The sequence below is a fragment of the Molothrus aeneus genome, chromosome 18, assembly GCF_037042795.1.
Source record: "Molothrus aeneus isolate 106 chromosome 18, BPBGC_Maene_1.0, whole genome shotgun sequence".
In the NCBI taxonomy this organism is placed as follows: Eukaryota; Metazoa; Chordata; class Aves; order Passeriformes; family Icteridae; genus Molothrus; species Molothrus aeneus.
The window spans coordinates 9,570,240-9,585,326 of record NC_089663.1 but is presented as its reverse complement, the minus strand read 5'-3'; the positions used below and the strand labels follow the sequence as shown (position 1 = coordinate 9,585,326).

Genomic DNA, 15,087 nt, shown 5'->3' with positions numbered 1-15,087 from the left:
CACACCCAAGTCCCTCCACCTTGTCCCCAAAAGCCCTACTCTAAAAACCCCCAAAATCTACTTTTTCACCCAGTGATAATTTTATTATTACACTACTTAAACTTCTGTGGCTTTCAGGTCTTCATACAAGGTTGGTAACTTGCTCCATGGGTCATCATCAAACCCACAGGTGTTCTGGGCTCTGTGCCAGGGTCTCTGAGCCCCCTGGCAGGGGTCCTGGCAACTCTGGACACCCAGAGGGATGTTCTGGGTTCCGACACCAGCTGAGTCCCTGCAAGGAGAAGTCCAGCCCCTCTTGGCAGCTGCCAGGACCATCTCCCCAATCTCCTGTCCCCTTCCCATCTCCCTGTCCCCTTTTCCCTCCCCAGACCTTGCTGCTGGAGAGGGCCCGCGTTGCCCAGCAGCCCGAAGGAGAGAGCAGCTTCAACATCTTCCCACTGCTGCTGGCAGGGCTGGATGTGGCAGAGAGGTGGGTGTGACAGCCCTGGGCTGCCCAGGGATTTTCCTCATCCTTTATACCCAAATTCCCTCCATCAGTGGGGTTTTGAGACTCCCCTGATGAGGGATTTTGAGAGTAATTGCATGAATGGGATCTTTCTGCGTGTGGAGAGATTTTCTATGAAATGAGGGCATTTCCTGGTGCACCTCCACTAAAGCTGAAATTGGGGTGATAAATGAGACAGAGATCCCTTTCCCTCTTACTTCTGGCTCCCACCAGGCTGTGTTGCCAAGAGAAGGCTCTAGCTGATGTGCCTGTGTGGGGCAGTGCTGTGGTGGCCTGTCCCATCCAGGTTCCTCAGATGGTGGCTGGGGGTGCTGAGGGCAGCCAAGGAGGGATTTTGACTCTCATTTTTTTTTGTGACTACTCCCAGGACGATGCTGCACCTGCACCAGGTGGCTGAGAGCAATTCCTTTGGGATCAAACCCTTCACAAAGGTAGGGAGAGGGAAATGCTGAGGTGGGATGGTGCAGGGCACCCCCCTTGTCACCACCAGCTGGAGGATGACTTGGATTCCCTGGTTCCTGGGTGTCTCGTGATGATGCCACCAGACTGGGAGCCTGGAGGGGAGGGAGGGGATGTTGGGATGTGAGGAAGGGTCTCCCCAAACAAACAGCACCCCTCTGCTGGGGCTGCCCTCCCTGGGATGCCACAGCCACCCTGGGACCAGATCCTGCTGCTCCAGGGTCACCAACCCCTGATGTTCTCCTGCAGCAGCAACTCCCAGGGGCAAGAGCATCCTTTGGGCAGCCCAGAATGTGAATTTTAGGGGTTAAAGCTCCAGAGCTGACTCCCACCTCCAGCCCCTCATTAGTCTGAGCTGTCTGCAGAGCCCCAGCAGATTGTCCACGAGCCAAAGTGCTGGGATGAATCGCAGCAATTTGCAGTTACATCATCTACTGATGAATCCAGTATTCCATCTTCATTAGGGAGCTCCTGCTCCACTTTGGCAGCCAAAGGAACTGACTGCTGGAGCAGCAGCTCGGGGGAGGGCACAGCAAGCCCCTCACCCTGCTGATGCAGCAGACCTGGGCTCAGAGATGGGGTCTTACCCTCCTTTCACAGCTCTGATTTCTGGGGATTTGCCAGCCCGGAGTTCTCCCTGGTCCCTGCCAAGGTGGGACGCTGCCTGCTGGAGCTGGTGGCTCCTGGCCCCACGGAGCAGCCCCAGCTCAGGGGCTGCAGGAGGGGTGTCCCTGGTGGGAGGTGGCAGGTGAGGTCCTGCTGGTGGCCAGGAGCTGCTCAGCTCTGGGCAGGAGTGAGGGGACAGGGCTGGGCTCGGGAAGGTGTCTCTGCCATGGCTTGGAAGGGGATGAGCTTTAAGGTCCCTTCCAACCCAAAGCACTGGATGATTCCATGAAATAAAACATCCATCCCCAGCTGCTGCTCTGTAGACACTCATGGAGTGGGAATTTCATGTCCTTGTGTGACAAGGTGATGCACCCAGCTTGCTCCTAACACCGGGCACCTGAGGAACCTACCTGTGGTGGTGTTTGAGGGTCCCCAGGATGGGGGAAGAGATGGGAATCTTGACTCCATGTTTCAGAAGGCTGATATATTATATTATATTATATTATATTATATTATATTATATTATATTATATTATATTATATTATATTATATTATATTATATTATATTATATTATATTATATTATATTATATTATATTATATTATATTATATTATATTATATTATATTATATTCTTTTATTATTTATAGAATTATTATATTCTTTTATTATATATAATATAATTATACCATATCATATATCATGTCATAAAGATATACTAAAACTATATTATACTAAAATTAACTATACTATAAAGCAAGAGAAAAGAGAGATCAGAAGGCTAGAAAAGAAAAGGGATGAATAATAAAATCTTGTGACCAGAGTCCGACACAGCTGGCTGTGATTGGTCATCAAATAGAAACAGTTCACATGCTGGGTAAACAATTCTCCAAATCACATTCCAAAGTAGCAAAACACGGAGAAGCTGAAGCTTCCCAGCTTCTCAGGAGAAAAGATCCTGGCAAAGAGATTTTTCAGAAAATATGTCTGTGACACCTGCCGGTGGCTTCACCGCTTGCTCTGAATTTTCTGGGGCGTCCTGATGGTTTCCCTCTGCCTTCTGCCGGGCACAGTGCCCAGCGGAGGCAGTGACACCCCCGTCCCTGTCCCCCTGCAGCCTGAGGACAAGCAGAGAGCCCTGGTGGCCTTCTCCCAGCTCCGGGCTGCCATGGGCACGCTGGGCATCACCGCGGAGGAGCAGGCGGCCGTGTGGCGTGTCCTGGCTGGAATCTACCACCTGGGAGCTGCTGGAGCCTGCAAAGGTGAGGGCAGTCCTGCCTCTGCTTCCCTCACACCTTGTGCCTGTGCTTGGAGAGGGGAGGGAGTGTGTCCTGCCAGGGATCAGTGCTTGGTGATGATGCTCATCCTCAGGCTGCTCTGTTTTTTGGTGGCTCCAAGTTCTTCCTCGCTCTTCCTGCATGGTGGGAAGGGGGATGCTGGTGTCCTCCCTGCTTCTGGAGCAGCTCTGTGCTTGTCAAATGGGGACAGGGAAGGGGCTGCTGGGTGTTGTGGTATTTTCAGGGTCCCCAGACGAAGGGGGGAAATGATGAATCTGACTCCATGTTCTTAGAAGGGTAATTTGTTATTTTATGTTCTTATATTTTATAAAAGAATGCTATACTAAAGCTATACTAAAGAATAGAGAAAGGATACTTACGGAAGCCTAAAAGATAATAAAGAATCTTGTGACTCTCTCTCCAGAGTCCTGACACAGCCTGGCTGTGATTGGTCACTAAGTTAAAACAGTTCACCTGTTGGATAAACAATCTCCAACCACATTCCAAAGCAGCAAAACACAGGAGAAGCCAATGACATGATATTGTTTTCCTTTTCCCACATTCCAAAGCAGCAAAACACAGGAGAAGCCAATGACATGATATTGTTTTCCTTTTCCCACATTCCAAAGCAGCAAAACACAGGAGAAGCCAATGAGATAATATTGTTTTCCTTTTCCCACATTCCAAAGCAGCAAAACACAGGAGAAGCAAATGAGATAAATGAGATGATATTGTTTTCCTTTTTCTCTGAGGCTTCTCAGCTTCCCAGGGAAGAAATCTTGGGCAAAGAGGATTTTTCAGAAAATGTGATGGTGACAGGGTGTCACCTCACGCCAGCTCCTTGGGAAGGACTGGGGTGGGTGACTCCTTTGTTGGCACGTTGTCCCCAATGACACCATGAAGGGACAGCTTCAGGTAGCACTAATTTCATCATCTCTTGAGTGTCTACCACAGTAACTGAATTATAATGGGCTGAGTCTGGATGAAGGTTGTATTTATAGAGACTTTGTTAATACGGATGGGCAGAAATTGCCTTATCCCTTACAAATGATTTTAGGACGTGCTCTAACCCATTTCAGAGGCAGCCACATTGATCTACACCCTTCAATTTATGAGGGCTGCATAAAGGCTGCCATAAACTAAGGCACAGACATTTATAAATGTCTCTGCAACATGTCATAACACATCTTATGGTAATTTATGCCATTAATCATTTATTAATTATTCTAAAAGGATAGATGCTGTCATGACTTACAGTGAGTTCTCTTTTCTCCTTCTTTCTGGTGTTCTCTTTCCTCATTTCCATCTACCTTAATACCCTTCCAGCTTTTATAGATGACCCTATGCATCATGAGTGTCAGAAGGCTTTTGGCCAAAAAATTTGAAAGTCTTTCAGCCCTGTGGGTTTTCAGGAGAGCAGATTTTGGAGATGTGTCTCATTTTGGGAGTGCCCAGCTCATGGGCAGGTGGAGGGATGGTCATGGGGAGCTTTGCTTTGCTCAGACTTCCTGCACATTCTGTCCTCAGTAAATCAGCCTGGGAGGGATTGGAATGCTGTGCCCAACAAATGCTGCTCCATTCTCTGAGCAGGAGCAGGAATGGGAGCAGCAGACCCAGGCAGGGCTGCAGCTCTGAGCACTCTCTGGTGTGGGATTAACAAGCAGATCATGTCTCAGTGTCGCTCACTCTGGTATCGATTCCCCCACCGTGTGTCAACAAAAGGGGAGAAATGAAAGGAAATACGGATAAAAAATGGATCAAAGCCGGGTGGAGCAAAAGTCTCAGTGGGGGCGACAACACTTTTAATGTGGTTAAACCTGTTTCCCGATAGCCATCTCTTCCCTTCCCCTTTCATGCCCTTTGATGTTGTGTATTCCAAATCCTCTCCTTGAAATCTCACCAAAGGGAGCCTCAGCACTGCTTTTCCAGGGCATTCAGGAGCTCAGCCAGGCACCTCCTTCATCCCCATCCCCTGCCCTGGCATGTGTTAAATGGGCCCCAGTGTGGGCTAAAGGCACCTTTTTCCCTTCTCTCCTCACCCATTCCATTTGTGCAGGAATAAACCAGGAGGGAATAGCACCACCTCTCCCTGGCTGGGGGTTGAAAATGCATTTGCAGCTACAAAAATGCCGAGAAGAAAAGGCTGAATTTCAAAAGCTCCTTCTGCTCCATCCCAGCTGCCTTTGAAACGTATTAGAGCAGCTCTTTTATTAGGAGAGCAGCCTGGCAGCTGGAGGCCAGCAGGGCACCCCGGGCACCATTCACCTGAGTGCTCCAGTCCCTTTGTGGGCTGCAGAAAATCCCCTGGTTTAATTTATTTGCTGTCCCTGTAAGCAGAAGGGAGGCTTGGGGCGCAGCGGGGGCAGCGTTCAGCTCGCTCTCACGCTGTCCTTTTGCTGCCTGACATTATCAGAATATCAGAATATCAGAATAAAGCTTTGTGGCTCCCTGCTCCCTGTGGGCTCCCCAGCACACACCTGTAATGGAGGTGGCTGCCATTCCAGCCCTCCTGGTGCTGCCACAGCTGTGTCAGGAGTCACTCCAAACCCCCTGGCACAGTGAGGCTGCTGCAAATCCGCCCTCCAGAACTCCTCTGGATGCAGGAATACCACAGGGCAGGCAGGAGGGTTGGAACCTGCTGCTCAGGTGGGGGACACTGAGCTGCCCCAAGCCCTGCAGAGGTCAGGGGCAGCAGGAGGGACAGGAGCACTCAGGCAGCCAGGGGGGAAATTTGGGGTCAGTGAGACCACCAGCAACAGCCCAGGGTGAGTGCTTGAGCTGCTGTGGCCCTGCACAGATCCACCCCTGTGGCATCATGGCCTGGGAACCCAGGAAATTGGGAACTGAGCAGTTTGGGAATGGGCTGGGGCTGTAGCAAGAGAGGCTGAGCTGTCCCTGTGAGTGCTGATCCTGTGTTTTCTTTCTGCTTCTCTTAAATATTGCCTCGGCCAAAGTAATTCCCTTCAGGTGTTAAAGTCAGCAGGTTTTCCATGGTCACATCACACTCAGGAGAGCCATGTGGAGCTGCTGGTTATAGCTCATGGAGGCTAAAATGGTGCCTGGGGATGCCAGAGCTGAGTGGACCCTCTTGTTTGTCCCAGGGATGCTGGAGTGGGCAGTGTGGGATGCTGGAATGGGTATTTTGGGATGCTGGAGCAGTGTAGGGTGCTGGAATGGTCAGTATGGGATTCCAGCCAGGTCTATACAGCCCCCCCAGCCCTTCCAATTCCCCATCAGGCAGAGCTTTTGTGTCTGACAGGAATCAGCATCCGTCCAGCCAGCTCAGACAAGAACAAGTGGAAACAAAATAAATCAAAGCCTGGAGTGTTGAGGCAATTCCCCTGCCTGCTCCAGCACAGCCCTTGATGTTGGAGTCCTTCAGTCAGCAATGAAATACTGGGGAAGGATCAAAGGGGCAGGGAGAAGGGGGTTGATTAATCAAGCACCCCCAGCCCTGCTTTGTGCATCCCCTCAGCCAGGAGAGGGTTCCCCATGGAGCTTCCCAGGGTGTGGCCATCCCTCACTCTCCATCCCACACCTTCTCCCTGCCACCAGCCTCCAGCTGTGTTTTAAGGGCCCATTTTAGCTGAGAGCCCCCCAAGCTCCTCATCCAGCACCCACAAGTGCCACCCTGAGGTCTCTGGGTGATTTTGGCTGCTCCCATTTTTGCTCATCCCTCTGTGCTTCTGAGCTGTGCTGCCCGGCTTCCTCCACAGCACCTTTCTGCTCTGGATTTGTAAAAGGATTAATCCTGCGGATTACTTCCCTATTGATTTAAATCATTAAGCTGGGATCGTTATCACCGGCTGCGAGCCATGTCTGCTCGAGGGGAGGAACTGCTGCTCCCGCCTGTAGGGACAGCAAACACTGCTGGGACCCTGAAAGGTGATCCCGGATTTCCAGGGATTGCTTCCTAATCCCATCAGCTCCCACCAGCACATCTGCTGCTTTGCCCTGCTGAAACTCTGATGTCCTGTGGTTCGCTTGGGACCCGACTTGCCTTTGGACCATTTTGATTCTGGGGGTGCACGAGGGGGCGTTTTGGTGATGCTGAGCCCCCTCGTGCCCCTCCCCAGTGGGCAGGAAGCAGTTCCTGAGGTTCGAGAGCGCCAGCCGCGCTGCCGAGGTGCTGGGCTGCGACGTGGAGGAGCTCGGCAGCGCCGTCTTCAAGCATCACCTGAGGCACATCCTGGCGCAGGTGACAGCGCGGGGTCGGCCCCAGGCAGAGGAGAGCCCGCCAGGTACCGCCACGGCCCCATCCCCTTGATCAGCGGAATTAGGAGTTTACAATTATAAATTGTAAAGAGGGTGTGGTTTATTGCAGCCGGGGTGCGTGGGTGTGGTTTATTCCAGCTGGGACCATGGGGGGGTGTTTCCACCAAAATTTCTGAGATGGGTGAGATGGGTTTTGGGTTTAAACACACATTGAGCCCCCAAGCTCACACCTCCCTGCCTGCCTATTCACCACCCAGAGTTTTTGGTGGTGCCATACCTCATGGTAGTCCTGGGTGGGTGTTTTTGGTGAAGTAACATCATCTTCATCAATGTTCACTGCTTGAGTTTTTTTTCTGGGCAGGCACAGTGGAGGTTTGGCTTTCACTCAGGCCAAAACCAGGAGCCTGGTTCTTGCTGGCTCCTTCAGTGAAAGGTTTTGCTTTATGGGTTTCAACAGTGCCTGAGTTTTGCTTTACTGAGTTATCTTTATGGCCTTTACCTAGAGACTAAATTCTTACATGTTCTGTTACAAGTTGCCTCTACCTAGCAAGTTATATTCCTGTTAGAAACTGCAATTTGCATATTTGTTAAATAAGCTATATATCATTATATATTTCTCTCTCTATATATATATTATATTATAAATATAATATAAAAATATATAATATTATCTATAATATACAATATATTATATACTATATAATATAGATAAAATAATACCTAATATCTATCTATTATATAGATATTTTTATATATTACATTTATATTTTTAATATATATATTTCTGTTGTCCTCCCCCCACCTAAGTACATTACATGCTTCCAAAATTCTGAATTTTCATGGACATATATGTTTCCCATATCACCTTTCCCCTTTGTTTCTGGGGGAGAGGGAATGGTGAGGCAAATTGTCCTGTTTTTCTCAGGCTGAGAGGTCCAGGTAGGTCTTAAAATTAATAAAATCATTAACTGTGCTGTGTCACATCACTGCCCTCAGCTCTCCAGCTGCCCCTGCCTGACCCTCCTTAGGGACAGGTGAAATGAGATGAATTCAGATAAGTGATGTGGCTCAAATGCTGTGAGATGTCTGCCTAGAAAAATGGGGGAAATCCCCAAGCTCCACAAATTAGCTGGTGTTGTGCTCCAAGCCCCTGTGTCCTGCAAGGAGATCTGGATCAGGGATTGTGCTGCTGAGCCACCAGAAACCTTAAATTATTGTATGGCTCTGATTTATGGAGGCAGACCCAGCATGTGTGAGGTGGGAGGGTGAGATTTTGCCTGGATTTCAGATCAGCCTTCCCAGGCTCCTTAAAGGTTGGACTTGATGATCTCGGAGGTCTTTCCCAACCTTGATGATTCCATGGCAGCAGCAGAATTCCAGCTGGGCCCTGCAGGTTATCCTGATAAAAACCAGAACCTGAGGAGGAGACCTTTGGCATGGCAATAGTTGCATTCCTTAAATCCACGAGAACTGAAGGCAGGCCAGGGGATGTGCTGTGGAGCTGTGTGGGCTCTCCTGCACCACAACCCAGGGAATCCCAGACCCCACCTCAGCTCTGAACCTGGCTGGAAATAAACGTGTTTCCTGCTCTTCCCTCCGCTGTGCCAGGGCCGAAGATGACGGGAGTGGAGTGTGTGGAGGGAATGGCCTCGGGGCTCTACGAGGAGCTCTTTGCTGCTGTGGTCTCGCTCATCAACAGGTACCAAAGAGCTGCTGGGAGCTGGGGGTGGCAGCCCCTTCTCCAGGGGCATGGAGCAGGTGGCTGATTCCTACTGGAAAAACAGGCAGTTGTGTGAAAATCCTTATGTGGGAGTGGCGCTGGTATTGTAGAATGGAGGGAGACCCTGACGCAGGGGATGATTGGCATTTGAATTTGATTGGCATTTGATATTGATTCAGAAGGCTGAACAATTGCTTTATTAAAACTATACTATATTATATTAATATTATAATTATACCAAAGAGATACAATATAGGAGTGTGCCCCCTGTTAATGGAGTGATAAAACTGTCCTTTGTCCCTCAAAAAGGAAAGAAGCCCAGAAGTTTCTCTCTCTCCTTGATTAGGTAAAAAAGCCACCCCACTGATAGGCCTAGGGGACTTCACCTCAAACTTAAAAATAACCAATTAGACAAGAGCCAAAAAGCCCCACCTAAGCAATTTACTAGAAAAAGAAGTGAACAAAGAAACTAATTGCTTTTGTGAGGTGTTTTACCAAGAGCAAGGACCTCCTGCACCTGGCTCGGTTTTTCTCTGTTATTTTGCCTTTCATTAAACCTTTTTGTTTTCAACACTACAACAGAAGCCATCCTGCTAATTTTTATGCCTCCAAAGGTAGTTGAGCTATCTTGAGTGTGTTATAGACCTCCAAAAGCTTTTAAGACCTAGCTCAAAAAGACTACTATAACTATACTATACTAAAGATACATACTAAAGAAAATCTCGTGGTTGTCTCCAGACGCTTAGGTACAGCTTTGACTCAATTGGCTAAGGAAACAAAAGAACTTTCACTGGTGCTTAATTAATTAAATTATTTTAGGTAAATAATTTTCTTAACGCATTTTACGTGTGTAAAAGTAATAGGAGTACAGAACAGAGATAAGAATTGGGTTTTTTTCTTCTCAGTGCTTCTCCAGAAAGAATCTTTGGGAAGTTGTGCTCTCTGTGAAGAGAGCTGAGGCTACAGCGCTGGCGCTTGGGACTGCAATGTCTCTTGTGGCACTATGAGGGCTCAGCTGGCACCCCTCTGCTGCCGTTTGTGGGTAAATCCTGATGCTGTGTGTGGCTCTCCCCAGGTCCTTCTCCTCCCAGCACCTCTCCATGGGCTCCATTGCCGTGGTGGACACCCCTGGCTTCCAGAGCCCGCGACAGCAGCGGCGCGAGCGAGCGGCCACCTTCGAGGAGCTGTGCCACAACTACGTCCAGGAGAGGCTGCAGGGGCTCTTCTATGAGAAAACCTTCCTGTGGGAGATGGAGAGGTACAGAGAGGTGAGGAGCAGGGCTTGGGAGCAGATCCCAGCACCCGGGAGTGCCTTTGTGCCCAGGAGTCCCTGGGCACTGTGATGTGAGTGAATAATTCAGGGGCTTTGCTGGGAGGGCTGCAGTAGGGCTGGGGGAGCTCTGCATGGAGCAGAAGCCTCTCTCTGCACCCCCTGCCTCAATTCTGAATCCTATTGGCTATTTCTGCTCTCTTGGCATCTTTGTGGAAGCTGCCATGGCAGGAGGGTTGGAACAAGATGATTTTTCCCAGCACAAACCCTTTTGGAATTCTATTATGTGCTTGCTGCAGCTCAGGAGACTTTGTGCCTTCTGTTGGTGCAGCTGACTTTTTCCTCAGGTGATGAATAATTGAGGATAGAAAGGAAAATGATAAATTATTGCAGAAATAAGCTGCTGAGAAACCTACAGGCAGAGATGAACTTATTATAGGCTTGAAGGAGTTACCATAATGCCTCAGCCCTGGGAAAAGAACTGAATTCCTATGGTTTAACACAGACATCATTGAGTAAGGATAGATGTGCCTTTCCCTGGTGGTGAAGACTTCCAGATGCCATCCCACGACTGAAACAAGCTTTTAAATGACGTTTTCCAGGAAAATGTCGAGGTGTCTTTTGACTGAAACAAGCCTTTAAATGATGTTTTCCAGGAAAATGTCGAGGTGTCTTTTGATCCTCCAGAGCGCTCTCCGCTGGCCACGCTGTCCATCATCGACCTGAGCTGCTCCCAGGTACCCTGTCCCCTCTGCATCCTGCAGTGAGGGCTCCAGAGGCAGAGTGGGAGCATCCCAGAGCAACCTGGGGTGTTGCAGGGAGAGGGGGGCACAGCATCCTCTTTGGACTTTTTGCTTTTTAAACTATGAACACCCTCCCTGACCAAGCTCTGCTCTCCATTACCCCCTTCCATCCTGGGTTGATGGGACACTGCTGAGGGCAATGTGCAGAGCTGGATCAGGTTGGAGAGGGTCTGCTCTGGGCTGGGGGTACAGCTGGGTGGTGGGAGCAGGGTGGGGGAGCAGAGCAGGCTGTGGTGGAGCCCAGAACCCCCCGTGTCCCTCGGTATTGGAATTAAATACCAATATAGCCGGATGGAATGTGCCTGGGCTCGTCTGGCCCTTGCTGCTTGACCAAGGTGGCAGCTGTGGTGGTTACACCCCAGAAACACCTTTGGCTAGCTGGTTGTTGCAGCTGAGTGCATGGAGACAAGTCCAGGCATGCAGGAGCTCAGGTTTACCTCTGCTGGAGAGGCTTTAAGGTGAGGATGAAGGAAAGGAGTCAGTTCTGATGGAGGTTTGGATCCAGAGCTTTATTCCTGGCCCACAGGCCTCTGAATCCAGCACCAGCTCCAACAGAACTCCCCAAACCGCGTGGCTGCTGTTCCTTTTAACCCTGGGGAGAGGGGCAGGGAAGGGGTAGGGATCTCACCAACCAGGTAAGGGTGGGGGGGAGTCTCAGGGGACAAATGACACCTGGATGGCCCAATGTCCCCAGGGCTGAGAGGCATCTTTTGAACGACGCCCTTTCTGGAATGCCAAGATTGAAGGACAGCACTCAGCAGGGGTCAGGGAGGGGGAAAGGAGAGGTGATTTGCACACCTGGGGAAGGAACCAGGATAGCTGAGGCAGGCTCTTCCATCACACTGCAACACCTGGGCAGCCACAGGTGCTCAAGGGCAGCGCCGGGGCCGCTCGCCGGGGGCTGCTGTGGATCCTGGATGAGGAGGTGCTGGTGCCAGGCTCTGGGGATGGCACTGCCTTCGAGCGCCTCTGCTCCTACTTCGCCACCAAGGCACCCCACCAGGACGGTGAGTTGGGCTCGACTCGGCTGCCCAGCCTCTGGCATCGCTGGGTTTGGGATTTTGGGGAGATGTGGATGATTCAACCCCTCACTGGGTTTTTTTTCTGGGTTGGTCCTGGGGTGCTGTCACTGCCACAGGTGAGGGGCACCTGCGCAGGTGTGAGCAGACGCTGCACTTCGAGATCTGCCACCAGCTGGGCACGGCCCCCGTGCGCTACGACCTCACGGGCTGGGTCAGCAAGGCCAAGTTCAACCTGTCGGCCCAGAATGCCATCCAGGTGCTGCAGAACTCCACGGTGTAAGTGCCAGGAGGTGCCACAGTGCCCGTGGGAGGGTGTTGGGGGTGCCCCTGCCCTGAGTTCAAACCTGCCCCAGCTCTGGAGACCGAGGGTGGAGTGGGGCATCTCTTGTGTGAACAGCGGGGAATGTTTCCCACTGCAGAAGGCAGCTTTAGGTGGGATTTTGGGGAGAATTTCCTGGCTGTGAGGGTGGTAAAGCCCTGTTCCATCTCTGGAAGTGTCCAAGGCCAGGTTGGACAGGGCCTGAAGCAACCTGGGCTAGTGGAAGGTGTCTCTGCACAAGTCAGAAATGTGAGGCTTCCCCAGCAGCTGCCCAGGTTTTTCCCTCTGCTTTGAGCAGCCTTGCAAACGAAATTGGAATTGAAAGGGAACTGAAGTGCTGCAGGTGTCTGTGCACACAGGGGGATTTTAACCTTCTGCTTGCATGCTCCTGGCTCATTTGGTTTGGGCTTCAACCCAGGGAAACTTTAACAGAGCAGAGAACACCTCCATGCTCCAACCAGGGAGGATGGAGAGGGTGCAAGTGTCCCATCACCCTATTGCACACCTCAGAGCAACACTGTGACCGTGTTCACAGGGGTCTCAGGTTGAGGGAAGAGACGAGGATCTGACTCCATGTTTCAGAAGGCTTGATTTATTATTTTATTATTTATATTACATTAAAACTATACTAAAAGAATAGAAGAAAAGATTTCTTCAGAAGGCTAGCTAAGAATAGAATAAGAAGGAATGATAACAAAGGCTCTGTCTTGGACTCTGTCCGAGCCAGCTGGGCTGTGATTGGCCGTTAATTAGAAACAACCACATGAGCCCAATCCCAGATGCACCTGCTGCATTCCACAGCAGCAGATAACCATTGTTCACATTTTGCTCCCGAGGCCTCTCAGCTTAGGAGGAAAAATCCTAAAGAAAGGATTTTTCATAAAAGATGTCTGCGACACACCCCCAGTTTGGAATGTGGGGCGCTGGGTGCTGCATCCCCGTGGAAGAAGCCGGGATGCCGACCCGGGCTCCGTGTGTGTGTCTGTGTGTCCATCCCGCAGATCCGCGGTGCGGGAGCTGGTGCGGGCTCGGGCGGCGGCTCCGCTGTGCTGCCCTGCCCTGGCCGGGCTGGAGGGGCGCTCCCAGGCCGCCCTGCACCGCAACGCCTGCCTGAGGAAGACCTTCGCCAGCAGCTTCGCCGCCGTGAGGAAGAGGTCGGTGTGCGCGCAGATCAAGCTGCAGGCGGTGAGTGGCAGCGGATGCGGGACGCGGGGGTGGTGACACGCGGCGTGGTGGTACCCGGGGGGGGTTTGTCTTGGATACGGTGCCTTACAGGGGTGTCTGCACCCCCAGTAGGGAGATACTGCCCGTCCCCGCTGGGGCTGTGGCCACCGGCGGTGATGCGCTGGGCTGTGCTGGGCTGCTGGCACTCGGGGAGAGCCCCCAGGCAAAGAAATCAGGCACGGACGGCGCACAGATCACACACTGATCTCAGATCACACACAGTTTACATACAGATCACACACAGATCTCACACAGATCTCACACAGATCACACACAATTTACACACAGATCACAGAGATTACACAGTTTACACAGATCTCACACAGATCTCAGATCTCACACAGACTGCACACAGATCAGACAGATCACACACAGATCTCACACGGATGACACAGAGATCACACAGATCTCCCACAGTTTACACACAGATCTCCCACAGTTTACACGCAGATTACACACCATTTACACGCAGATCACACCCAGATTACACCAGCACCTCGCTGCTTTAATTCTCTTTAGTGCTCAGACTGTAGCCAGCCCTGGGCGCTGGGCACTGCCAGGCTCCTGCTGCTCTCACACCTCATTAAGTGGCCAAACTCTCTCAGGAGAGGAGGCTCAGGCTCTGCTGAGTCCCTGGCCAGCCCGTTCTGGGGTCTTGCCTGTCCCTGGCAAACCCCCTGCCCAGCATCCCTCAACCTCAATGATTTTTAATCCTTCCAGTCCAAACCATTCCATGATTCTACAAATCCTGGTATTTCTACAAATCCTGGTACATTTTCTGGCCATCACTTGAACATGTGGCACATCAGGAGGAAGCGTCCTGCTCACCACCCGCGTTCACCCTCTGATTGAGGCAGTTCCCAACACAGAGCTGACCCCTCCACCTACCCAGACGCCCTGCAGGTGGCACAGGGAGCCTTTCCCAGTGCCAGCACACGCTGACCCTTTGTCCCCACTGACCTCTGCCACCCTGCAGGACGCCCTCACCAACCTCCTCCGACGCTCCCAGCTGCACTTTGTGCACTGCCTCCTCCCAGGGATGGGCTGGGAAGGGCCGGTCCCTCGGCCCCCAGCGCCACCAGATGCAGCCCCACAGCTGGATGTGGTGGCCCTGAGGACACAGCTGGAGGGGACCCAGCTCCTGGATGCCCTGCGCCTCCACCGTGTCGGTATGTCCAGACCCTTCCTGGCCCATGCCCGTCCCACCTGCAGCTCCCTGCCCCTGCTCAGCCTTTGCTCATCACCTGCTTCTCACCAGCGGGCAAGGAATCCCTCCTCCTTCAGAAATTCCCTGTTCAGAAATTCTCCTCCATTTATATTCCTGCTTTTTGGAGGCGTTCTGAGCCCCTCTCCTGCCTGAGCTCTGTGGCTGCAGCTCTAGTGGAGCATCAGGCTGGACCTGCACTGCCCACAGCCCATGCCATGGGGACAGGGAGCAGTGCAGGAGGCCCAGGGGCATGTCCTGTCTCACACAAGGTGCTGGGGTGGCATCTGGCCACCTCAAACTCATCTCAGTGCCCTCTCCCTGCCCTGGCTGCAGGGATTTCCTCTCTCAAGGCAGTTCCCCATGTCCCCTCCACCCCTGGTGCCCTTTGACGTGCACAGGATGTCCCAGCAGGTCCCTCCCCAGTGTGCCAATGCCCTGGGTGTGGTGCAGCCCCCAACAG

At 51.6% G+C, this 15,087-nt stretch overlaps 1 protein-coding gene across 1 annotated transcript in view; it reads left to right on the top strand.

The window, feature by feature from the left end:
• The window catches only part of MYO18B (myosin XVIIIB), a 66,558-nt gene that overhangs the window by 11,693 nt on the left and 39,778 nt on the right, over positions 1 to 15,087 (top strand). The window contains exons 12-22 of the mRNA XM_066562470.1: positions 369 to 469; positions 873 to 936; positions 2,688 to 2,832; positions 6,924 to 7,088; positions 8,671 to 8,761; positions 9,858 to 10,050; positions 10,709 to 10,789; positions 11,715 to 11,862; positions 11,994 to 12,153; positions 13,198 to 13,381; positions 14,397 to 14,589. Of these exons, the coding sequence (XP_066418567.1) occupies positions 369 to 469; positions 873 to 936; positions 2,688 to 2,832; positions 6,924 to 7,088; positions 8,671 to 8,761; positions 9,858 to 10,050; positions 10,709 to 10,789; positions 11,715 to 11,862; positions 11,994 to 12,153; positions 13,198 to 13,381; positions 14,397 to 14,589 (1,525 nt within the window). The remainder of the gene's footprint in view (positions 1 to 368; positions 470 to 872; positions 937 to 2,687; positions 2,833 to 6,923; positions 7,089 to 8,670; positions 8,762 to 9,857; positions 10,051 to 10,708; positions 10,790 to 11,714; positions 11,863 to 11,993; positions 12,154 to 13,197; positions 13,382 to 14,396; positions 14,590 to 15,087) is intronic.